We start from the raw sequence: 25,752 nt of genomic DNA on the forward strand, positions 1-25,752 counted from the left end.
GGGGGCATTTGAATATTTAGTTATGCCCTTCGGCCTACAAGGAGGCTCCGCGTGCTTTCAATCGTTTATGAACCACGTCCTGGGGCCTTTGCTTTACAAGAATTGTGTGGCCTTCTTAGACGACGTGTTGGTGTATTCTGAGAATGAGGAGCAGCATGTGAGAGACGTCAGAGAAGTGTTGAGCAGGCTGCAAGCCAACCAGCTGTGGGTGAAACTGGAGAAGTGTCAGTTTCATACCAAGGAGGTGGAATTCCTGGGGTATCGCCTGTCAGACAAGGGATTGGCCATGGATCCCGGCAAGGTCCAGGCGGTGCTGGAATGGAAAACACCCAAAACAAGGAAGGATGTGCAGAGGTTCCTAGGATTTGGGAACTTCTATCGTAAGTTCATCCGAAACTTTGCCCACCTGACGGCGCCCATTACGGACTGTCTCAGCAGTAAGAAGAAGTTCGTTTGGACTGAGGAGGCGGAGCGAGCATTTGAGGAACTAAAAAGGGCCTTCGCCTCGGAACAACAACTCCTGCATGTGGATTTACAAAAACCGATGAGAGTGGAAACTGACGCATCAGACAGAGCGATTGGGGCGGTGCTTCTGCAGCCAGGGAAGGAGGAGTCAGAGTGGAGACCGTGTGCCTTTTTTTCGCGAAAGCTGAACAAATCCGAGAGGAACTACACGGTGTATGACCGAGAACTACTAGCCATTCATGAGGCGTTCCGGAGATGGAGGCACCTGCTAATTGGCGCACAACATAAGGTGCAAGTGTGCACTGACCACAAGAACCTAGAGTATTGGAGGACGGCACGAGTGCTCAACCAACGGCAAGTGAGATGGGCCCAGGAGTTCTCCAAATTTAACTTTGAGATTTGTTACGTGCCAGGCCCAGAGAACATTAGGGCGGACGCTCTCTCACGCAAACCTGAATATTTGGAGGAGGAGGGAGCACCCGAAGAGAGACATGTCATTCCAGAGGACCGCTGGGTGTGTGGGGCGGCATTGGTGGGACAAAGAGAACTGGTAGAGGAAACAGAGAATGATGAATACGCCCAGAATAAGCTCAGAGGTCTTAGGGGTGAGGGAGAGGAACCAGGGGGTTTCGAGGAAAGAAATGGAGCTTTGTATTACAAAGGGGCACTGTATATCCCTGAAGGAGACTTAAGGGGGAGGGTACTCAAGCAGTTGCACGACAGCCCCACGGCGGGGCATTTTGGACAACACAAAACCATGTGGTTGGTCACCAGGGAATTTTGGTGGCCTAAGGTGAGGGAAGATGTACGGGAGTATGTAAGAGGGTGTGAGCAATGCCAGCGAGCCAAAGGGGAGAGGCGGGCACCGGCGGGGCTATTAGAACCCTTACCAACCCCAGAACGACCTTGGGAGGCAGTGTCGATAGATTTTATGACTGATCTGCCGAAGTCCAAGGGGAAAACAGCCATCATGGTGGTGGTAGACCTACTAACAAAGATGTGCCACTTTGTAGCCTGCTCGCATGCAGTCACGGCGGAAGAGACAGCGAAGTTATTTGTAGAACACATTTTTAGGTTGCACGGGGTGCCATTGAGGGTGGTCTCAGACCGAGGAAAACAATTTACGTCCAGGTTCTGGAGGAAGCTCATGAGCTTACTGCAGGTGGAGGTCAACTTTTCGACTGCCCGGCACCCTGAAACCAACGGGCAGGCGGAAAGAGCAAACGGGGTCCTCCAGCAATACCTGAGGTGTTATGTCAATGACAGAGAGAATGACTGGGTAGAAAAGTTGGCGCTGGCGGAATTTGCCTACAACAATGCCGAGAATGTGTCCACAGGGATGAGCCCCTTCTTGGCTAATTATGGGTGTCATCCCAGGGCTTTCCCAGGGGGAGAAGGGGAGAGATGGGGTGTCCCGGCAGCCGAGCATTTTGTAGAAGAAATGGAAGCAATCCATCGTCAGCTCCAACTCAACTTAGAAAGGGCGAAGGAAGAATACAAGAGGCAGGCAGACAAGAACCGAAGGGAAGGTGAAACCATAAGGGTGGGAGATAGGGTGTGGCTGTCAACCCAAGGGTTGCCGTTCAAAGGAGGTTGTAAGAAATTAAGACCCAGGAGATTGGGTCCCTTTGAGGTCATTCAACAGGTCAACCCAGTGGCTTTCAGGCTCCGGTTACCCAACCACATGAAACTGCACCCAGTATTTCACAGGTCGTTACTGTCACCGTATGAGGGGGGACGAGAAGGGATGGCCACTCGGGGACCGGTCATAGAAGAAAGGGAATGCAGCAGCCATGTGGCAGAAATCCTCGACGCCAGATGGAAGGGGGATCAGGTGGAGTATTTGGTAGCGTGGGAAGGAGAACCGGAGTCAGAAAACACTTGGGTAATGGCAGAAGATATCAATGACGAGGTATTGATAGAAACGTTCCATCAAAGGTTCCCAAGGAAACCTCAGCCTGTGGAGAGGTTCCGGAGGGAATACTTTGGGACCACCGATGAGGAGGAGGAGTTGGAAGGATTCTCGGAATCGGAAGGGGAAGGGGAGATGGACTCTGAGGAGGAGGAGTACTTCGAGACCAGGAACCGCAACAGGTGGAGAGAAGTGTTCGGGACATCGGAAGATGAAGGAAGTTCATTCCGGGGTTTTGCCTCCTCACCGCCCGTAGAGGAGGGGGCGAGAGGGGATGAAGGGGGCCCTGGAGGGGAGGTGGATGTCAGGGAACTGCCATCGGAAGGAAGGGAAGTGAAAGGGCTCACACAGGTTGGGAGAGACTCAGCAGCTGAAGAGGGAACCAGTAGGGGGAGAGGAGCTGGGCTGAGGGAAAGGGAGCTGGAGGGATGGCTCAGAGACACTTCCAGCGAAAACAGTGGGGAGGTTTCAGGACCTCCTGTAGGGACACCCACTCCTCGCCGGAAACTGTCACGCAGAGAGTCCAGAAGACGTGTTTCCGTTAAGGAGCTTTTATGTTGGAAGCGATTCCGAAAGCAACCACTGTCGGAATCTGCCAGCGACTGACGGAGCCATGTTTAAGGGGCTCCGTTACAGACAGAGGTTTGCAAACTTGACCAAACTCTGAGGGACTAGGATTTTACACACAAGCAGCTCATCGTCCCATCACAGGAGACATTCAGGGCCGCATATAAGGTCTTGCCTTTTCTAATTCTTGAGCCATCTGGATTCACTCAAAGCAAGAAAAAAATTATCCTTCTGGTCATATTAAATAAAATGTGATGCCTCTGACTATCCCTTTCCCACCCACTTGGCCTGATGGCTAAGAACATGGGAGTTATGCAAAAGTCCAATAGATGGTCATATTGATAAAATGTATCCAACCACCCAGAAATCAATGCCTTGTGAGTTTGTGTGCATGCGCCTCTTCCCAACCACAGCAGTTTTTTATTTAGTAATGTCTGTTTTGTCCTTTTCTGTTAATTAAATCTAAGTCTAAACTTTTTTTTCATTTTTTAAAAGCGAAAACTATCGTATCTAATCCAATATGTTTATGTCAAACATTGATAAAATATTCCAGCAGTTGGAAAGGCTTGGGGAAGGACCCTAACAGTTTGCTCTGTCTGCACCAACCTCTTTCTGCTGTAAGGAGCCTGATCTCTCTGGGCTCCTGCCAAATTAATTCTCTTTTTTTCCCTGAGAACTGCAGCCTCCCCTTTCTTGCTCTCACCCACAAACGCTTCTTTCCATAGGGTTCCCTTTCCCCTTGCCGCCTTGGGATTTGCTGGCTAGATTAGCTTGGCTTACTCAGAATGGCTTCAAACCACAGACATGTAATGAGGCAGACGGCTGACTCCCCCTCACTCCGAGTGATTGTGAGGTCAAGGGAAGGATGCAAGCAGGGAAATGGAGAGAGTGGGTGGGAGGGAGGGAAAGAGGGGGAGGAGTTTATGCTCTACCCTGAGCTGCCAAAATAATTTTGTGCTCGTGGCCCCTCTGTCTTTGGGATCTTTTTTTGGGAGGACTTCTCTCTTGCGCTCTGCCAAACCTCTTGTTGCTCCTTGTTTCAGTGTCTCATAAGCAACCCTCCCGAATTTGATGTGGTGCTTAAAACAAAATTCCCTCAATGTTGCAGTGTTCAGGAGCATCAAAGAGATGATTTAGATGGAGTTTTAAGCGCAAACCACAGCTATTCGTGGCCTAGGGCCAGACGTAACTACTGCAAGCCCTAATGAATTTCAGCCCCTTAAAGAGATGAGATGTCACCCCACTCTGAATGCTTTCAGCTGCTGTGGATGATGTATGGCTTTCCTTTCCTTTAGCCAGTGGAAGCACTGAAGCTGAGCTGAAAGTTTTTATTAGGGGTGGGGTACCACTGGCCCTGCATGTTGACAGGGGGTCTGATTTGGTCCACCAGGTTGCTTCCCCCCCAAACCACACCTAACAGCTGATGCTACTGTAACATCAGCTGAGGGGTGGGAGGACTAGGTTTAATCCTGTATTGGCCGCGCCATCCTGTTCCCAGTAGAGAACAGGATCTCAAAGCCTAGGCAGCAGGATATAATCTCCATTCATCAGCTGTTGAGAGTAGATTCAAGATTGGGGGTTTAAAAGGGAAGAGGAAGGAGACATGCAAAAGCTTTTTCTTCTCCCTCTTCCCTTCTAAGTTCCTGGTCTCAGTGATTTGAAAGGTTTTGGCGTGTGTGTGTCCCCCCCCCCCCAATTCACCTTTATGCTCCCATTTCACTCTGATCTTAAAAAGGGGGACACTTGTAAAGGATTTTGTGAGCCGCCTGAACAGGATTTTGACAGGTGGAGTGAACAGGAGTGAACAGGATTTTGACAGGTGGACAGTTCTGCCCAGTTTGGCCTGTGAGGCAGATCGTGATAAGGGCCTGGCCTGTGGAGTAAAAAGGTTCCCCACCCCTGTTTTATATCATAGCAAAATTACCTCATTCTGGAAGAAGAACCCAGCAGGAAAACGCTCCCAATATGGTTCATATGGTTATGCACATGGCTCCTTAGAGCAATTATAAGACTCAGAAGTTTATATGTATCCTCTGTAGCAGGAGCCGGTTGAAGATTGGAACTCATCCTAACATTTAAAAAAAAGCATTTCTGAATAGAACTGTTCCTGCAATCACAATTGTTTCTTTCAGTTGTGCATGAGTTTTTGATCTAGCTTAGGCTGAATGCCCAAAGACTGCTAGTGGTGTTCTTTTGCATCCAACAATAAATACACATCCTTTCCCCCATCATGAACAGTCCTTTATTTTCGTGTCATTAACAACCTATAATTGTCTGCAGTGTGCTCTGGCATGCTTTCCTTCTTTGCTCTTGGATGCTGACTAGATCATCCTTTCTGATCATCATTTTTCTTCTCTCAGACATTCTCTAGCCAGTTACTACCATCTGCTTGCTACTGAGGTAGTCAGCAGCAGAGTGAATAATGTTCCAATGTGGTCATCCAGGTGTCATAGAGAAAATGATCTTTACACCTAGAAATTAGTGGCTTCGCTTTGCTATTCGAAACAATGACCTTGCTCAGTTCAACCCTTTCTCCCTCAGGAGGAAATATGGTAACTCTCTGGCTTGTATCGAAAGCCAGCTGACCACAAATGCTCCTCGCAAGGCAAGTATAATAATTACAGTGAAATGCCAAATTAGACAGCAAAAAGTATTCTTGTTATGAAAGTAAAAGACCAGATGAGCTGTTGGAAATTCTAGCCTTTTGGAAAAGCTGGTAAGGACTGCAATCTTGTTCCATTTAAGTCAGAGATGGCATGGCTGTTGAATCCAATAGGGAGGATTGCATCCTGGCACAAAAAGAGTTTCCTAGAGAAGCTTGTCCACCTTTGTTTGCTCATGTCTATTCTTTTTTCAGTTAGTGTTTAAATTGTGTGGGCTTATCAGCGTGAGAAAATGACAGCAGAAGGTTCACTTTGCACTGTTGAGATGGCCTGTTAACCTTTGGCCTCTTTGTAAATAGAAAACAAAGCATCATACTTCTCAGTTCCTAGACCTGGAAATTGATGCCGCTTCCTATTGAATCAGAACCTGAACCTAGAATCAGAGGCATAACGAGGGGCAACAGAACTTTCACTTAGCATGCTGTCTTAGTGATACTCTGTGTCAAAGCAATCAACTAGCCTGTAACATGTTTGTATTACAGCAGTGTTTGTGCTTTAAGTGCTTTTATGATGCCCTCCACCCCATACCCCTACATCAAGAACCAGTCTGGTGGCTGTAAATAGCATTCTAAACCACCAGAAAGTGCAATGGTGCCCGAATGCCCAATTCAAACTACTTTATTCTTACTGCTTTGTTTTATGATGTATTTTGTGTTTTCATTTTGTATTTTTGTGTTGCAAAAAACTCTGTGTTCTTTGGATGAAAGACAGTATAATTAATTAATTAATTAATTAACAAATGAATGAATTGATGGGTGGATGGAAGGGAGGGAGGGAGTTGCATCACAAAGAGACTGCTGAAGTCCTGTTGCTTCCTTCTTACCTGCTTCTCAGTTTTAAGGTTTTCAGCTTGAGGGTGTCTTAATAGGAAAGAGCAGAGCAGAGACAAGTAGTAGAATGAATGGTGGTTGAGAACATGGCATGTCATAAAAAGTACCCCTATAGACTTGCCTTACTGGCCTTAATAGGTATGGACGCCATGTTAAAACCGTGTGCAGTAGGAGCTTAAAAGTGCAGGATATTGACTCACGTGCTGGTGTGCTAATGAGTTCCACTAGTGCAAGTGTGGCTTATAAAAGTGAGTTGTGATATTCCAGAGACCTGACTAATCCCCGCCTCTATACAGTTCACTGGGAATGCAACACCTGGCAGGTTTGGGCCCAGGGTTTCTTAAGTCTTCCTGTTTTAAGTGGTGGCTAGCTGGGCTTTTGAACAACAGGACACTGCACTCCTTGTTCTATCCCTATTCCTCACTTCTTCATCTTTTGCTTCCCCCACCCTCATCCCTCATCCTGTCTTTCTTTGCTCCAAACAAGCTGAGTTTGCAAACAAGGACCCTCAGAAGCCGGAAGACTTGTTAGTCTTGGTGTTTTTCCCAGTGGGAAGAGGGCCGCCCCCTCCATATGTTCTTGCAGTTGTTGGTGCAGATACAAACAGTGCAGTGTTCAACGGACTGTCCAAGCTGGCTGCCTGACAGTCCCGCTTTTCATTTGCCCAGGGCGAGGGGGGGGGGAAGATGCATTAGAAGACAGATCATCAAAGAAGAAGACTTCTCTCCCTCTAGGAAGCAGGACATGCTGCATTGCAGCCAAAGTAAAGGCAGTATGACCTCAATGTATTCTTGGACACTTGTTATTATTGTTATTTTAAAGGGACAAATTATTGTTCAGCTTGATCTAAGTTAGAACTAACTTGGGTTTCTGATGCACCAAAAGTGTAATTTTTCAGTTACACACCCCTAGCATTCATGCTAATAGAGCATCAATACTTTCCCATTCCAAGGCTAAGTTGAAATTTAGACTTTATGGCTAGCAGATGCTTTTGCTACTGCTCTGTTCTGGAAGAACAGCTTAGGCTAGTAATTTTCTCCCTGCCACTGTGCATTCATACTACATGTAAGTACATCTGAGACTCAGTTTGCCATCTGTATGTCTGGTTTTCCTCCTTGCAAGCCCTGTAATCTAGCTGGGCTGTCCCTTTGCTTGGACAAACATGTGTCATTAAGAAACTGACCTCAGAGCAAAGCTGCCTATTTTATATAATAATCTTAAGCAAGTGCCAGGTAGTGCCCATGCAGCCGTGGAAATATTGTGAGTGAGGAAGCTTTAGCTCAGTGATTGCCAAACTTTGGGACTACAATTCCCATCATACCTCACCACTAGTCCTGTTAGCTAGGGATGATGGGAGCTGTAGTCCCAATACAACTGGAGGGCCACGTTTGGCAATCACTGCTCTAGCTACTAGTAATGGAATGGATTTTTAAGACAAGATTAGTCACCACTAAACATGAAAGCGTTCAGCAGTGATGTGTGTCACTGCAAGCAGGAGGGTAAAGACATTTCATTGGAGGAGATCCAAGGCCACTGAATAATTACTATTATCATTGTAATATTCTTCACTCAATTAAAGAGCATGTCCTAGACAGAGAGATGCAATGGGAAAGAGAAGCTCTAGCATCCACTGTTTTCTTGCATAATTTCTTCCTGTGGGAGTCACAGATGGGGGGGGGGGAGGTGGGATTTGACTACATTTAATCCGCCCCTTTGGCCAGACAAGGTTGGCTCCTAGATGCTGTTTCCATGGTGCTGTCAGGTCTGCTTCAGTGTTAACATGGAACTGAGGCTTCCATTTCACATACTAAATGTGGATCCTATGGTACTGCTTCACATTTTTTTGTATTGATCTCTACAGAATTCTGGTCTATCACTTCTAGTTATGGCACAATGTCCATCTATTTTCTCTCTCTATTGTTTCAGGTATGCCCATAGTTGCACTCTGTCTAGTCTAAGGGTTTATCCAAGTTTTTGTTTGCGCCACTTTTCTTGGCACGGGATTGGGCTTTAAAGCTCCATGTCCAAGCAGTTTTCTTTTTTTGTCCTAATGCTTTCTCCAGGAAAGCTCACATCTTATGGCTGAATTGGAGCAAACAAAAACCAGATATTCCGCAGATTGATGTTTGCTCTGATTCAGCTGAGAATGGATATGAAGGACTTCACACGTGAAATGGATTACTTATTTATAAGATTTAATGGAGGTGCTGTTTGTAAGGTGAAAAAAAGTGGCCAGCTGGAAGAATGGTTTAACAGCAAGTGAAGGATGTCAGCTGGACTCTTAAGAAATGATGCAGCAATGTGAGGAAATGATGGTGATGATATGTTTGGAACAGGAGCAGGAAACTGATTTTAAGAAATTGTATGGAATTAATTTAATTTGTAATAATTTGGAAAATTAATAAAAATAATTCGGAAAGGAAGAAAAATATAACCCACTCTTCGGCACGGACCTGTGCCTGGAAAATGCAGTGTAAAACAAAGCCTGGATGAGCCTTTACTGTTCACATTCTGTATTAAAAGAAATATTGCTTTACTGTTTTCCCTCTTCCCCGGTAGAGTTGCTGCTCCTTTTACAGTGCCATGCAGAGAAAAGCTACACATGCCATGGAGATATAGAAAACTAGCACCTATAATTAGCTGAAAGCACATCTAGTTTAGCATGTCTTCCCATAATGATGCCACTAACCAGTGCCACTGGGAAGCTTCCAAACAGGACGTGATACCTGTCCACTGTTGTTCGAACACAATATCTGGTGGCCAAAAGGTATGCTGCCATTGAACATGAGTAACTATGACTAATAGCCAAGTACACTAATTACCATGAATTTGTCTAACACTGATGCTACCCTGCATCCTGGATTTGCCACTCTGGGCTCCTTTGGGAGGAAGAAGAAGAGTTTGAATTTGATATCCCGCTTTATCACTACCCTTCAGGAGTCTCAAAGTGGCTAACATTCTCCTTTCCCTTCCTCCCCCACAACAAACACTCTGTGAGGTGAGTGGGGCTGAGAGACTTCAGAGAAGTGTGACCAGCCCAAGGTCACCCAGCAGCTGCATGTGGAGGAGCGGAGGCGCGAACCCGGTTCCCCAGATTACGAGTCTACCGCTCTTAACCACTACACCACACTGGCTCTCCACCAGGAAGGGCAGGATATATTGAATGCAATCAGTACATAATAATAAATAATAAATAAACCTGCCTAGCCCCAAGTCTACCTCACCACTTTGTGACAGCAGGACAACTAAGTCAACAGCAAATGGAAGACGTGATATTTCAGCCAGCAAAGCTCCTTTCTGTCATTTGTTGCAGATGTGAACTTACTAGTTATATTTCATAAACCTGTATCATGTTGCATAGTCTTCTTCCACCTCCCAAATAAAAAGCATTTCTTCATAAGCAAGATTTTCCATTACCCTGATAGCCTTTTCTGTTTGATAATCTTTTGAGATAGGGTGGCCAGAACTGCACACAATATTCTAAAAACAGATGCACCATAAATATAAAAAGGGAATTTTTGAATTTTCCTGACCATGAACTCTCGGTGGGGGTGAACAAAATCTGATATCTGTCTAACTAATAGAGAACATATCCTATGGAATCTCTGTTCCTTCTTCCTTACACATCATTTCCATCTCTCTTTTAACATCTGGACACCAAATTCATAACTCTTCTGTGCCACCCTATCAGCTTTCTGTAGACTTTCCATTTGCTTTACGGAACTTTGGTGAGCAGCCATTGGCTCCTCTGCATGCCATTCACTGGCTCCTCTGTGCATTGTAACTCTGTGCAGACAATAAAAAGGTAAAGGGCCCCTGACAGTTAAGTCCAGTTGCAAACAACTCTGGGGTTGCAGCATTCATCTCGCTTTACTGGCCGAGGGAGCTGGCGTTTGTCCGCAGACAACTTCCAGGTCATGTGGCCAGCATGACTAAGCTGCTTCTGGAGAACCAGAGCAGCGCACGGAAACGCCGTTTACCTTCCCGTCGGAGCGGTACCTATTTATCTACTTGCACTTTCAAACTGCTAGGTTGGTAGGAGCTGAGACCGAACAACTGGAGCTCACTCCATCCCGGGGTTTCGAACCGCTGACCTTTTGATCGGCAAGCCCAAGGCTCAGTGGTTTAGACCACAGTGCCACCCGTGTTCGTGCAGACGTTACTGAAGTGTAAAAACCATTATCGCAACAGGGCTGCCACCCACTGATGTTTCCTTGACTGTTATCTCCAAGCCATCAGCAGCTCTTGATCATTTATATTTTCCTCACTTGACTGTTATCTCCAAGCCATCAGCAGCTCTTGATCATTTATATTTTCCTCACTTGTGTGTATTCGCTCAGTTTAAAGCATGTCACACATTCCACACCTTCACTCTTCTTCTTGTGAGATGTGATTAGATTAGATATTGTTGCACACAGCCCTAATCTCTGAAACCGGTGCAAGACACAACGGGTTCCAGGCATTTTACCCAGGGTTCAGTTTCCTTGGAGTGAGGGACAGTGGAGACTGGGGTGTCGTTATGATATATGGTTTATTTACACAAATATACAACTTGAGCCTACAATTAAGGGGCACAGCATTAACACCCTAAGAGGGTCTTTCTTCTCCCATAGCCACAGCCTTGGACTCATGCAGAAATCAAGCATGTCTCTGACTCTAGCTTCTAGATCACACACCTCAACTCTGGCCTTGTCTTTCTAACTGATGAGTGAAGGAGGGAGCCCCACCCAATTGCTCTCTGGCACAGTGCCACTTCCTTTGCTACCTTAACGATCCATACTTTGGGGGCCATTATGGCCCTTGCCTGGCTTATTCAGCAATTAAATCCCTGCCGGATCCAGGAAATGGAAGGGACTCAGGAATACAGCCTACCCCCACCCCCACCCCTAGAAAACCTAACAATATGAATGCAAGCGTATGAATTCCTTCATCCCATTGCATCTCTGGAAACAAGCAACTGATGAGTTGTTTGTTGACTAAAGCATCGCAGAGGAGTGCATACATTGTGGCCTATGACAGCTGGAATTGACACTGGTGGAGGGGGGGTATATTTCTTCCCCTCTCCTGGTCTCCCCTTTTTCATTCACAAAGCAGACATTTGTCCCCTTTGTTGTTCCTCCACCCCAGACCTTGTCTAGACTTGTTAAATTGGCCTAAGGGGCTACTACTGACCCACTCAAGCAATGACCTGAAAGGGGCCTTTGCTTATCCTGATGGAAGGAGCTACATTCCAGTTTGTTCTGGGAAGCCCTCTGGGTCCCTCAATTGCTGGGAAGATGGGCCTTAGGGAGAAATGGCAGATGCCACTCCAGCCTAAAGCACCAGAGTAATGCAGTGACCCAGTAGCATTCTTCACTTGAGATGGCTTGATTGACAGCTGAAAAGATGAGCTTTTCCACATGGCCTGCTGGGGCATTGCTAGCAAGATTTGCTTCCATTGCTGAGACTGGAGGATGCCATTAGCTGTCTCTGGTCTCCCTTCCTGGTTATCCCAAAGAAAACCACAAGCGTAAACACACATGTATTTACGCAGCAGCACCCTTCTCTGGAAGCTCCTTTCCTTATTGTTTCAGTGGTGGGGCTTATCCCACATAAGTGTGAACTAATGATAAAGAAGGAAGTAGCCTGAGGAGCTCATGCTCAAAATTAAACTTGCTAACAGAAAGTATTTATTTTTGTTTTTGTAGATACCCAAGCTGCATTTTTTTGTAAAGTAAATATAAATGTATCTGGCTGCGACAGTAAGGCCTTGCAAGCTATAAGGGTTATGGTAGTTGGTGGATGGGGAGGCTGCAAAAGCAATAAATACTTATCATCCTCTATTAATCCTCCCTGTATATACAGCTTAATTTACCAATCTCATGCTATGACCTACAAGTCTGGAATTTTTTTAGAGGTAGGTGTGTGTGTGTGTGTGTGTGTGTGTGTGTGAGAGAGAGAGAGAGAGAGAGAGAGAGAGAGAGAGAGAGAGAGTTAAGCCTTGCCTTTGCTAGGGCCTATTAGGACTTTTCATGGAGCCAAACTGAAACTTGGGAAGAAGCAGAATAGCCCATAGGAGTCTTACAACTGTCAGACTGTGTCATTATGCTGATCGATGGGGTGGGGGAGCAGAGGGAGTTATGTTTTTTTGTTTTGTTTTGGAGAGGATTTGCCTCAGGAGTTTGCATCCAGTGACGGCAGAACTTTGGTAGCGTTTCAGAGAGTCAAGATGTCTCCATGTTCTTGTTTAGTTGCTCACAATTTGGCCTTGACTTGAGTACTGAGTCTTTGTTAACATACTGACTTTGTTTGGCTGCAGAGTGTTAAAGAGCCCTGGAGAGCAAGTAAAATGTGATCCGCTGCTGTATCCACCCTCTTCAGTCCTGCTCCACAACCCAAAGCTGCAGTATGTGTGCCAACAAGACTCATTTTGTTCCATAGGGGGTGGGCAACCTAGCATTTGCGGAGGGGTGAAGTAATTGTTGATCAGCATGGATGTTTTATTTCCTACAGTCAAAGATGAAGAGCTGAGTCTCCTCTTTAGAGATAGTGGTTCTACCTCCTCCTCCTCCTCAGGCAGGGTGGGGAACTTTTAGCCCTCCATTTTTTTCTTACAACTCCCATCATCGCTGACCACTGGCTCTGCTGACTAGGGCTGAGGAAGTTGTTGGCATCTGTCTGTCTCAATTGGAGACAATCAACATCTGGAGGGGCCTGAGGTTCTCCACCCTGATCATGGGCTGTGAATAATAACTTAGGGGTTTGTGTGTGTGTTGTTTCACATCTTCTACACACCATTGTGATTTCCTAGTGAGCAGGGGCGGGTGTGTGTGTGAGGAATGGGTGTTAGTTAAGAGAATAGGAGTTGAAAAGAGCAGTGGAACAAGAAAAAAACGGCTGGAGAGCAACAGGCAGAGCTGTGAAGGGGGCAGGGGAGAGACATAGCAGAACAACAGGAAGTTTTGGAGAGAAACAAAGCTTTTATTATTAAGACACTGGGTGGGATTCACCTAAGGAGCTCTGTCAATGGAAGCCCTGCTCAATGGGGTTCCCTTCCTCCTCTGGAAATTGGCTCTGAGAGAGTCAGGAGAACCCCAGAACATTGCATGGGGTAAGGAGCGGAGGGAACATTTCATCTGACAAGTTGAAATGCTTGGTCTGTTAGAACATTCCACCCTCTGTTTCTGTGCAGGCTGGAAGTGTCACTTTAAGGAGCTGGGTGGGAGGCAGATGGCTTTCTCTTAGCTTGCCCCTTTGCCCACCCACGTTTCTGGAAGGCGTCGTGGTGCTGTTGCAAAATCTCTGCAAACGGCTCCCCAGTTGCTCCTGTGTTCATTCTGCTTTCATTCTTGGAAACAAACGTGAGAGGGACTGGGATCCGCAAGAGCGGGCAGCTGTTGCCGACGAAGGAGGGTTTGCTCTCGTTCAGACTGAACTTGCCTGGGACTCTTCATGGAAACCTTAGGTGGCAAATGTTAGCAAAGGGAGGCCAAGGAAACGTGGCTCATTTAGCTACATCATCCACGTAGTTTTTGTTGCCACTCACTTTTTGACAGGCTATGTTCATGATTTTAAGCTTTGAAGCACAGCAGCAAATCTTCACAGCAGCAACAAAGGCTTGTTACAAGTAGCAGGCATGCCTTTCCCTGTTATTTAGATTCAGTAATGAGAAATAACTGCTGAATAGCAATAACTGAATAGAAATAACAGCTGAATAGATGGATAGATAGTTTTAAAATATGCAACATAACACTACAACCAACCAACTTATCTAGCCCCTCACTTTCTGAGCATCAGCTTGAGGTTTGGCTATTTTGGCTGCTGCTCCTTTCCTTCTGTCTGTTCCAGACCAGGTGTTTCTCAAACATTTTAAACTCTCCCCCTTCCCCACAGTTCTATAAATACTCTCCTCTCCCCCAACCCCAGCCCAGCACAAACCATCTGTTTAATGGTTGAGTACTTAAAGATGGTATTTCGCTGGGTGAGTACAACCTGCAGCTGCTACCAAGGATCTGTGGATGGCGTTAAGGCATATGAGAGATGCTTTTTGGATGAGTGGCCTCCCAAGCTCCTTCTTTGCACCCTCCTTCTCTTGTTGTCCTTGGAGCTGCTTTCTTGCCTAGCGCTGGATTTCATAAAAGAGTTCAGTGCCCCTGTCCAGTTCTGGTCCTTGGAATCTGCCTTATGTCCCTTGGCTTCTTCCAATGAGTGACTATTGTTTGATTGTTCTGGGTAAATCGAGTCATGAAATAGGTGAATGTGAGCAGCCTGCATCGGGGGCTTGATGTATGAGGCTGAAGCGAGCAAGGGAATGATGCAGGCTGGGGCTGGTGCCATTACATGAAGGGTGGAAATCCTGCCCTCTTGCCTGGAGAATGAAGGTTGCTCTATTTGGGCAAGCTCAGCAGAGCTAAGATGGAGGGGCAAGGGTGAGGAGATAACAGTGCTCCCTCGGTTCTGGCTCACACTCTCTTGCCTTAACATCCAGACATTCCACAAACACTCTTGGGTTCTCAGATCTTACTTTTTTTCTTTTCTCTGCCGTCCTTCATCCAACGATCACAGGGTGGGTTACAAAATAAAAACAGAAAAATACATAACATAGAATGGACCATGAGGATCATCTAGTCCAAACCTCCAGCAATGCAGGAATATTTTGCCCAACGTGGGGCTCAAACCTGAGATTAAGAGTCTCATGCTCTACCAACTGAACCATCTCAGAGCCAGTAACAAACAGAACAACAAGTCCACCTTCTCTCTAGAAGTTCTCCATACCAGCAGGTGCTAAGGACTGATAGTAAGTGTGCCATTCAAAACCAAGCCAATCTCTTCTGCTTTCTTAAATGATCTCCCTGTGGTGCACTTTACAGCCTGGCTGTTGGCTGACATTGGCAGCAGCTCACAATAAATGTCACAGTGTAGACATTCGGTAATGCCTGGATTAGCATCTGCCAGTCTCCTGCTTCAACACCTATCTTGGGGAAAGACTTTGCTCTCTCTTTTTCCTATTTCCTTGGCTGGTGCTAGACATGTAAAGTAATCAGGTGCAATATACACAGGGCTGCTAACTTGCTCTGAGATGTTGTTCTGCTCTCAATAGCACCCTCTGCAGTACAAAGGAAGGCATTTTGGACATTTTTAACTAGACCCTTTTCCGCTGGCTGCTGAATTAGCTGCAGCTAACACAGATCCTGTGTTAATGAGAGCTCATTTGGGCATTTGTAAGAGGACTGACAACAGCCTAGGGGTCACTTAGTAGATAACCTGGACTATTCACATTTTGGGGTTTCTGCATCTGATGCAAAATCTCATATGTGGCAAGTATTTTCAAAAATACTTTCATTATAAACAGTGTTCTAGTCCTCATGATTGTCATGTGTTAGAATGCATCCAAGCAAGATCTACAAAAATGTTCCATGTTGATGAAGGCACTGAACTTTTGTGCCCTATGTTGCTCCTTCTCCCTGCCAATGGTTCCAGTTATAGCACATTCTGGTTCTGTTACTGTCTGTCACTTAACCCCACCTTTCAATTTCTACCAGATTACTCCTTGCTAAAAATAAAAATAAAGTCCATCTTCTAGAAAGCTTCAGCTACTGGGTTCAAAGTGAAGCAACTATATGTGCAAAACATTTAGTAGCCTGCAACGAATTTGTACAAGTCCCACTCACTTATATATACTGGGTGGCTTATACGGTTTGTCTGGCAAGCTACTCATCCAACTACGTACTAGCAGCAAGGCTGGAATAAAGCAGGAAAACTGGATTATTTTATGAAATTTGGGCAAAGTGACAATTGTTCATGTAGAACTGATTAGTAGGGCTGCAAAGTCTTCTGTAGTGATCAGATGGTTTGATTTCTTCCAAATTGCCATGCTAAATAAGGTCCCTTGCTTGGCAACCATTGTTGCTTATGGTACCTTTGTACAAAGGATCCCCCTAAGAAAATTCTTAAACACTGGAACTGCCTATCAGACATGGTTCTACCATTATTTGAAATGGTCTACACTATTTATTCTTGAGTGCAAAGTGCCAGATGACATGAAAGAAGTATTTTATTTTACTTTTTTGATAAAAAAAATACAGTGTTCTTCCTCCTTCCCCCATGCACCTGCTCCTCACAGACCCTCCACATAGGAAAGAAGCTTCTTCCTGTTCATGGTGTTCCTGGACCCCTGTCCCATGTGAGAGGGTTGGCAACCATTCCTCATTCTTACTTTGACCCCGAGTCTCCTTCTGGGATGCCCCAAGGTCTGACTGTTTATGACCAACACTCTTTTCCAGCTCTATCTTGTTCCAAGATGCAGCTGAGCTGAAAACCTCAGTTTCTGCATCTGAGCACTTTGCAAAATACACACTGATTTTTGGATTGGTTTTTCCAATGTATGTTAATGCATATTGTCAGGGAACTGCCATCGGAAGGAAGGGAAGTGAAAGGGCTCACACAGGTTGGGAGAGACTCAGCAGCTGAAGAGGGAACCAGTAGGGGGAGAGGAGCTGAGCTGAGGGAAAGGGAGCTGGAGGGATGGCTCAGAGACACTTCCAGCGAAAACAGTGGGGAGGTTTCAGGACCTCCTGTAGGGACACCCACTCCTCGCCGGAAACTGTCACGCAGAGAGTCCAGAAGACGTGTTTCCGTTAAGGAGCTTTTATGTTGGAAGCGATTCCGAAAGCAACCACTGTCGGAATCTGCCAGCGACTGACGGAGCCATGTTTAAGGGGCTCCGTTACAGACAGAGGTTTGCAAACTTGACCAAACTCTGAGGGACTAGGATTTTACACACAAGCAGCTCATCGTCCCATCACAGCATTCCGACAGTCTTCGTGAGCAGCTTGTGCAGGAGAAGGCATCATGAGCAACCCAGCCGGAACCGGAGAAGCAGGAGCTGGAGCGGGTCCAAGCCTGGAAGAAAGGTACCGGGTGTTGGAGGTCCAGCTAGCGCTGCAGACGGCGAGGCTTGAGGAGAGGAGGGCTCAGGATGCAGACAAAAAGGGGAAAGACACCCAGCTCGTCAGAAAGGTACCAGGATTGGTGCAGAAGTTTGGGGGGGAGCCCAAAGACTATCATGGCTTTCGGACAGAGATGCAATATGCCCTCAATCTGCAGTTTGATGAATTCCCTGACGAGGAATCACGAGTGGCTTTCGTGATTGGGCATCTTGAAAAGGGGGCGAGAGACTGGGTTAGACCCCTGATGGCAGCGAATAGTGACGTCCTAAAGGACACGATGAAGTTCTTTCGCGCCATGGATCTGATGTTTTCCAGCGATATTGAACAGGGAGTGGTCCGCAGACAGTTAATGGCTTGCAAACAGGGGAGCCGATCTGTCCGTGAGTACTGGACTGAGTTCACCATGTTGATCCATAAATTGGGGTGGGATCTATCGGCGGAACCCATTCAAATGCTCTTTGAAGAAGGGCTTTCTTCGGCTGTGAAAGACGAACTTTCCCGGGCGCCCAGGGCGGAGTCTATGGACCAGCTGACCAAATCAGCGCTGACCATAGGAGCGCGCCAGGAGGCGAGAGCATTGGAGAGGCGGGAAGGGAAGGGGGAACGTTGGAAGGAGTTCCGCATTCCAGACATTCCAGAGCCAACTTTCCCGCCGGCAGAGCCGATGGAAATCGGAACAGCGCGCGCGCGCGCAGTTTCAAAGCCCAGTGAGGGGGGAAAGAAGGAGGGAAAAGGCGCCCGGAAATGCTATCTCTGCCAACAGCCAGGTCACTTTGCCAGAGTCTGCCCCCAGAGGAAGGAATGGCAAGGGATGGTAGGAGCTGTGGAGGGAAGAGAGGAAGAAATACCGAAGCAAGTAAAAGCCAACGCCTGGCTGCCACCGTCGGGGCACAGCAGCCAGGCCAAAGAGCAGTGAAAGTGCCCACGCCAGAACCTCCTAAACCCGCCCTAGTGATAGAAGTGGCGCTAGAGCTGCCAAACGGACACCCTCTAAAGATAAAGGCGCTGTTGGACTCAGGCAGCTCCTGCAATTTCATGAGCAAAGAGTTTGCAGCTGAACACCAGATACAGACGATCCCTTTAAGCAACCCCCTGCAGGTGACCACGATCGATGGCAGGGAGCTGTTGGGAGGAGAAGTCAGCTTGCAGACCGTCCCAATGATAATGAAGGTGGCAAGGCACACCGAACTGATAGCGTTTAATGTGGCCACCTTGGGAGGAGCTCCCATTATATTGGGGATGAGCTGGCTAGCGTTACATGATCCGCTGGTGGGCTGGCATCAGAGAGTGGTTTCTTTTGGTTCAGCACATTGCTTAGAACACTGCAAAGAGGGAAAGGGTTTGGCAGGGGCCCAAGCCACCCTAGCAGGGACTGAAGTAACGGAGAACGTGAAGGTACCACGACAATACGCAGATCTCCGCGACGTCTTCAGCGAAAGGGAAGCTGACCAACTACCCCCGCATAGACCCTTTGACTGTCAAATCAATTTACTCCCTGGGGCACAGCTCCCTGTAGGCAAGCTGTACGCCATGTCAGACAGAGAGATGCAGGAGCTAAGAGAGTTCATTGACAAGAACCTGAAGAGAGGGTTCATCAGAGAGTCCAGGGCGGTGGGGGGCAGCCCAGTGTTTTTTGTGGATAAAAAAAACACGAACAAGCCGAGGCTTGTGTGTGACTTCAGGGCCTTAAATGCAGTGTCAGAACCAGTGGCTTTCCCTATGCCCAGGATTGACGACATTTTGACAAGGGTCAGGAAGGGAAAGATTTTTACTAAACTGGACCTAAGGGGGGCGTACAACCTGATACGAATAAGGAAGGGGGATGAATGGAAAACCACCATGTTCACCCCTTTGGGGGCATTTGAATATTTAGTTATGCCCTTCGGCCTACAAGGAGGCTCCGCGTGCTTTCAATCGTTTATGAACCACGTCCTGGGGCCTTTGCTTTACAAGAATTGTGTGGCCTTCTTAGACGACGTGTTGGTGTATTCTGAGAATGAGGAGCAGCATGTGAGAGACGTCAGAGAAGTGTTGAGCAGGCTGCAAGCCAACCAGCTGTGGGTGAAACTGGAGAAGTGTCAGTTTCATACCAAGGAGGTGGAATTCCTGGGGTATCGCCTGTCAGACAAGGGATTGGCCATGGATCCCGGCAAGGTCCAGGCGGTGCTGGAATGGAAAACACCCAAAACAAGGAAGGATGTGCAGAGGTTCCTAGGATTTGGGAACTTCTATCGTAAGTTCATCCGAAACTTTGCCCACCTGACGGCGCCCATTACGGACTGTCTCAGCAGTAAGAAGAAGTTCGTTTGGACTGAGGAGGCGGAGCGAGCATTTGAGGAACTAAAAAGGGCCTTCGCCTCGGAACAACAACTCCTGCATGTGGATTTACAAAAACCGATGAGAGTGGAAACTGACGCATCAGACAGAGCTATTGGGGCGGTGCTTCTGCAGCCAGGGAAGGAGGAGTCAGAGTGGAGACCGTGTGCCTTTTTTTCGCGAAAGCTGAACAAATCCGAGAGGAACTACACGGTGTATGACCGAGAACTACTAGCCATTCATGAGGCGTTCCGGAGATGGAGGCACCTGCTAATTGGCGCACAACATAAGGTGCAAGTGTGCACTGACCACAAGAACCTAGAGTATTGGAGGACGGCACGAGTGCTCAACCAACGGCAAGTGAGATGGGCCCAGGAGTTCTCCAAATTTAACTTTGAGATTTGTTACGTGCCAGGCCCAGAGAACATTAGGGCGGACGCTCTCTCACGCAAACCTGAATATTTGGAGGGGGAGGGAGCACCCGAAGAGAGACATGTCATTCCAGAGGACCGCTGGGTGTGTGGGGCGGCATTGGTGGGACAAAGAGAACTGGTAGAGGAAACAGAGAATGATGAATACGCCCAGAATAAGCTCAGAGGTCTTAGGGGTGAGGGAGAGGAACCAGGGGGTTTCGAGGAAAGAAATGGAGCTTTGTATTACAAAGGGGCACTGTATATCCCTGAAGGAGACTTAAGGGGGAGGGTACTCAAGCAGTTGCACGACAGCCCCACGGCGGGGCATTTTGGACAACACAAAACCATGTGGTTGGTCACCAGGGAATTTTGGTGGCCTAAGGTGAGGGAAGATGTACGGGAGTATGTAAGAGGGTGTGAGCAATGCCAGCGAGCCAAAGGGGAGAGGCGGGCACCGGCGGGGCTATTAGAACCCTTACCAACCCCAGAACGACCTTGGGAGGCAGTGTCGATAGATTTTATGACTGATCTGCCGAAGTCCAAGGGGAAAACAGCCATCATGGTGGTGGTAGACCTACTAACAAAGATGTGCCACTTTGTAGCCTGCTCGCATGCAGTCACGGCGGAAGAGACAGCGAAGTTATTTGTAGAACACATTTTTAGGTTGCACGGGGTGCCATTGAGGGTGGTCTCAGACCGAGGAAAACAATTTACTTCCAGGTTCTGGAGGAAGCTCATGAGCTTACTGCAGGTGGAGGTCAACTTTTCGACTGCCCGGCACCCTGAAACCAACGGGCAGGCGGAAAGAGCAAACGGGGTCCTCCAGCAATACCTGAGGTGTTATGTCAATGACAGAGAGAATGACTGGGTAGAAAAGTTGGCGCTGGCGGAATTTGCCTACAACAATGCCGAGAATGTGTCCACAGGGATGAGCCCCTTCTTGGCTAATTATGGGTGTCATCCCAGGGCTTTCCCAGGGGGAGAAGGGGAGAGATGGGGTGTCCCGGCAGCCGAGCATTTTGTAGAAGAATTGGAAGCAATCCATCGTCAGCTCCAACTCAACTTAGAAAGGGCGAAGGAAGAATACAAGAGGCAGGCAGACAAGAACCGAAGGGAAGGTGAAACCATAAGGGTGGGAGATAGGGTGTGGCTGTCAACCCAAGGGTTGCCGTTCAAAGGAGGTTGTAAGAAATTAAGACCCAGGAGATTGGGTCCCTTTGAGGTCATTCAACAGGTCAACCCAGTGGCTTTCAGGCTCCGGTTACCCAACCACATGAAACTGCACCCAGTATTTCACAGGTCGTTACTGTCACCGTATGAGGGGGGGACGAGAAGGGATGGCCACTCGGGGACCGGTCATAGAAGAAAGGGAATGCAGCAGCCATGTGGCAGAAATCCTCGACGCCAGATGGAAGGGGGATCAGGTGGAGTATTTGGTAGCGTGGGAAGGAGAACCGGAGTCAGAAAACACTTGGGTAATGGCAGAAGATATCAATGACGAGGTATTGATAGAAACGTTCCATCAAAGGTTCCCAAGGAAACCTCAGCCTGTGGAGAGGTTCCGGAGGGAATACTTTGGGACCACCGATGAGGAGGAGGAGTTGGAAGGATTCTCGGAATCGGAAGGGGAAGGGGAGATGGACTCTGAGGAGGAGGAGTACTTCGAGACCAGGAACCGCAACAGGTGGAGAGAAGTGTTCGGGACATCGGAAGATGAAGGAAGTTCATTCCGGGGTTTTGCCTCCTCACCGCCCGTAGAGGAGGGGGCGAGAGGGGATGAAGGGGGCCCTGGAGGGGAGGTGGATGTCAGGGAACTGCCATCGGAAGGAAGGGAAGTGAAAGGGCTCACACAGGTTGGGAGAGACTCAGCAGCTGAAGAGGGAACCAGTAGGGGGAGAGGAGCTGAGCTGAGGGAAAGGGAGCTGGAGGGATGGCTCAGAGACACTTCCAGCGAAAACAGTGGGGAGGTTTCAGGACCTCCTGTAGGGACACCCACTCCTCGCCGGAAACTGTCACGCAGAGAGTCCAGAAGACGTGTTTCCGTTAAGGAGCTTTTATGTTGGAAGCGATTCCGAAAGCAACCACTGTCGGAATCTGCCAGCGACTGACGGAGCCATGTTTAAGGGGCTCCGTTACAGACAGAGGTTTGCAAACTTGACCAAACTCTGAGGGACTAGGATTTTACACACAAGCAGCTCATCGTCCCATCACACATATGAATATAGTATTTTGAAGTGGCAATCCACTTATGACAAGAGTAAACTAGCCTGAGCTTTTGTTTACAAGCAAGCCTAGTCCTAGCAGCTAAGAATGAGTTTGTACTACACATGCGTGTGAGCTCTCTCTCTCTCTCTCTCTCTCTCTCTCTCTCTCTCACACACACACACACACACAGAGTAGCTGGGGGGGTGGGAGGGATGTGGAAATTAAAAGATCCTTGCTTCACTTATAAGTATGCACTGAAAATATGGGAAAAACCCATCCTTTAACCACACTTTGACCAACTTGGTTGTAAGAAAGGATTATTAGGCTGCTAGGGAGCAATAAATCTGTGACAAATTGTGTATCAAAGTGTGCACTCTCGGGTAGTCATCAACACTGTCTTGCTGTATTTTTTATTAAAGTGTGGTAGATAAATACTTAAATAAACAAACAAAGCACCTTCTTTGAGCTGGCAATATTGCCTAAGATTTGATTGCTACTGTGTGGATATTTACTTGGATTTTAAACTTTTAATGGATTATTATTAACCATTGTTGCCTCCTGTGTGTTTCAGCTGGGATGAGAGTAGCTCCATCAGCAGCGGCCTCAGCGATGCCTCTGACAATCTCAGCTCAGAAGAGTTCAATGCCAGCTCCTCGCTCAATTCCCTGCCTTCCACCCCCACGGCTTCTCGCAGGAACTCCGCCATAGCGGTAGGTAGGACAGGCACCCAGAGAATCCGCCATGGTTTCATGCTGCTGTTGCTGCTGCAGTTTTGGTACCGGAGAAAGAAATTGCATGAAGCCCTGTGCTGTCTTTCTCCTTAAAAGTGTTCTCAGGGGAAAGATGAATACTTCTGCCATTGAATTTCTCCTTATATTGTGTGTGGGGGGGGGGGGAGTCACAGCCCCCAAAGCACTGAATGCCTATCCCCTTTTTTGCCTGCAGATGCAGGAGCGACCAGTGCCTTTTGAACTGAAGGACTATTTTTTCTCTCCCATTTGTTACGCTGGTATAGTTGGGGGGCTATGATGAGGGGAGGTCTATAACTCTATGATAGAGCATATTCTATGCATGCAGAAGGTCCCTGGTTCAGTTCCTGGCAACTCCACTAAAAAAGAAAATACCCAGGTAGTAGAAGATGCAAAGGACTTTCCCCTGAGACCCTGTAGAACTTCCACCAAACAGAACAGACCGTTCCGGGCCAGATGGAGAAATAGCCAGGCCTGGTTTGAGGCAGCTTCCTATGTGCACACAGGAGGTTGGGGGAGTATTTTGGGTGGCAAGGTTAAGGTACCAGCTAACAGAATCCTCTCTGCTGCTTGCCTTACAGCTGCGCACGGACTCTGAGAAGCGCTCACTGGCAGAGAGTGGGCTGAACTGGTACGGAGAGCCAGAAGAGAAGGCTCAGAAGAAGATGGACTATGACAGCGGGAGTCTGAAAATGGAGCACAGCTCTTCCAAGTGGCGACGGGAGCGCTCAGAAAGCTGTGACGAGGCTCCTGCCAAAGGCGGAGATCTGAAAAAGCCAGTCAGTTTGGGCCCACCAGGCTCCTTGAAGAAGGGCAAGACTCCCCCTGTGGCAGTGACCTCTCCCATCACCCACACAGCCCAGACCCTCAAAGTGGCAGGTGAGGCTGGAACAGGAAGTGGAGCCCTAGTGTTAGATAGGCAGGTTTGTGGCTGCCGCCTCCACTTCCCTGCCTGTTTGCTTCCCATTCTTCTTGAGAGTCCAGTCAAAGGTGCATGACTAACTGTAGGCCACAGAGAAAGAAGGGAGCCTGGAATGTGCTCATTACATCCTAGGGCTGCATCTCATCTCAGTAAAGTCTTTGATCATGTTCCCTGAAACAAAATCAGTACAATTTAGCTAGGGAGATGGTTGTACTGACACGTGCCCTGACATTGTGCTCATTTTGGTGCAGGGACTGGCTGTCCTGACTAAGTAGCTTTTTGATAACTTTCTTTTGGTCACCTAAGAAGCTGCGTGCACAAATGCCTTTTCTTCAAACTGAGTTATTTCTCCTGCAGGTAAACCTGAAGCAAAAGCAACAGACAAGAACAAGCTTTCTGTGAAGAACGCCAGCCTGCAGCGCTCATCGTCTGACGCTGGCCGAGATCGGATTTCAGATGCCAAGAAGCCCCCTTCTGGGCTGACCCGGACCACGACTTCCGGCTCTTTTGGCTACAAGAAGCCACCTCCTGCAACTGGCACTGCCACGGTGATGCAAGCTGGTGGCTCGGCCACCCTTGGTAAGATCCAGAAGACCTCTAGCATCCCAGTCAAGCCGGTCAATGGAAGGAAGACGAGCTTGGATGTCTCTAATGCTGGGGAGCCTGGCTTCATGGCCCCAGGGGCCCGCACCAACATCCAGTACCGGAGCCTGCCACGCCCAGCCAAATCTAGTTCCATGAGCGTGACTGGTGGGCGCAGTGGGCCACGGCCAGTGAGCAGCAGCATTGACCCCAGCCTGCTCAGCACAAAAGGGAGCATCAGCGTCTCACGGCTGAAAGAGCCCTCTAAGATCGGCACAGGCCGGAGCACGCCAGTGCCAGTGAATCAGACGGACAGGGAGAAGGAGAAAGCCAAAGCCAAAGCTGTGGCCCTGGACTCTGACTGCGTCTCACTCAAGAGTATCGGCTCCCCTGAAAGCACCCCGAAGGCTCAAGGTGGGCACCAGACTTCTGCTAAAGTGGCTGAGTTGCCACCAACTCCACTCAGGTAAGAAGAATTGTCGGTGTTGATTATAATATCGTGATTATAATTTAACAGATAGAAGATAGGGTGCAGCAGAGGGGGAGAAACAACAACATATGTTGAAAATGTTGAAACTTAATAAAATATAATTTGGAGGGGGATGACGAATTGTGGGTGTTTCCCGGCAGGCCTATAGCTGGGTTGAGAAATATGTTAAGCAAATAAATAAATGTTACAATAAGAGCTGTGCAAAGCTCCAGTCATCTTCTAACACCATGTTGCTTTCCTTCAGGTCAGCTGCCAAAAGCTACGTGAAAGCTCCTTCTCTGGCCAACCTGGACAAGGTGAACTCCAACAGTCTGGACCTCCCTCCCTCCAGCGAACACCAGATGCACGGTGGCAAACTGCACGAGCCCCATCCAGCTGCAGCAAATGTGGTCCCCCACCTCACGTCGTGCTTCACGCCAAGCCCTGCTCCAGTCCTTAACATAAACTCTGCTAGCTTCTCCCAGGGCCTGGAGCTCATGGGAGGCTTCAGCATCCCCAAGGAATCCCGCATGTACCCCAAGCTCTCAGGGTTGCACAGGAGCATGGAGTCCTTGCAGATGCCTATGAGCCTGCACAGCCCCTTCTCTGCAGGCAATACAACTGCCCCCACCACTGCTCCCACCCCTCCCGTTGTGGCTGCTGAGGAGGAACCCAGTGAGATGTCCTGGACGGGGAGCCCCAGGATCACACACCTGGACAGGTAGAAGAAA

General features: G+C 48.0%; 1 protein-coding gene across 12 annotated transcripts in view; it reads left to right on the top strand.

The window, feature by feature from the left end:
• NAV1 (neuron navigator 1) overlaps positions 1-25,752 on the top strand; it is a 278,232-nt gene that overhangs the window by 214,100 nt on the left and 38,380 nt on the right. For all 12 annotated transcript variants that reach the window (XM_081009762.1, XM_081009769.1, XM_081009770.1 and 9 more), the window contains 4 exons: positions 22,871-23,009; positions 23,630-23,927; positions 24,328-25,018; positions 25,287-25,742. In XM_081009762.1, coding sequence (XP_080865888.1) covers positions 22,871-23,009; positions 23,630-23,927; positions 24,328-25,018; positions 25,287-25,742 — 1,584 coding nt within the window. The remainder of the gene's footprint in view (positions 1-22,870; positions 23,010-23,629; positions 23,928-24,327; positions 25,019-25,286; positions 25,743-25,752) is intronic.

Source organism: Podarcis pityusensis (assembly GCF_964106645.2).
Source record: "Podarcis pityusensis genome assembly, chromosome: 6".
NCBI lineage: Eukaryota > Metazoa > Chordata > Lepidosauria > Squamata > Lacertidae > Podarcis > Podarcis pityusensis.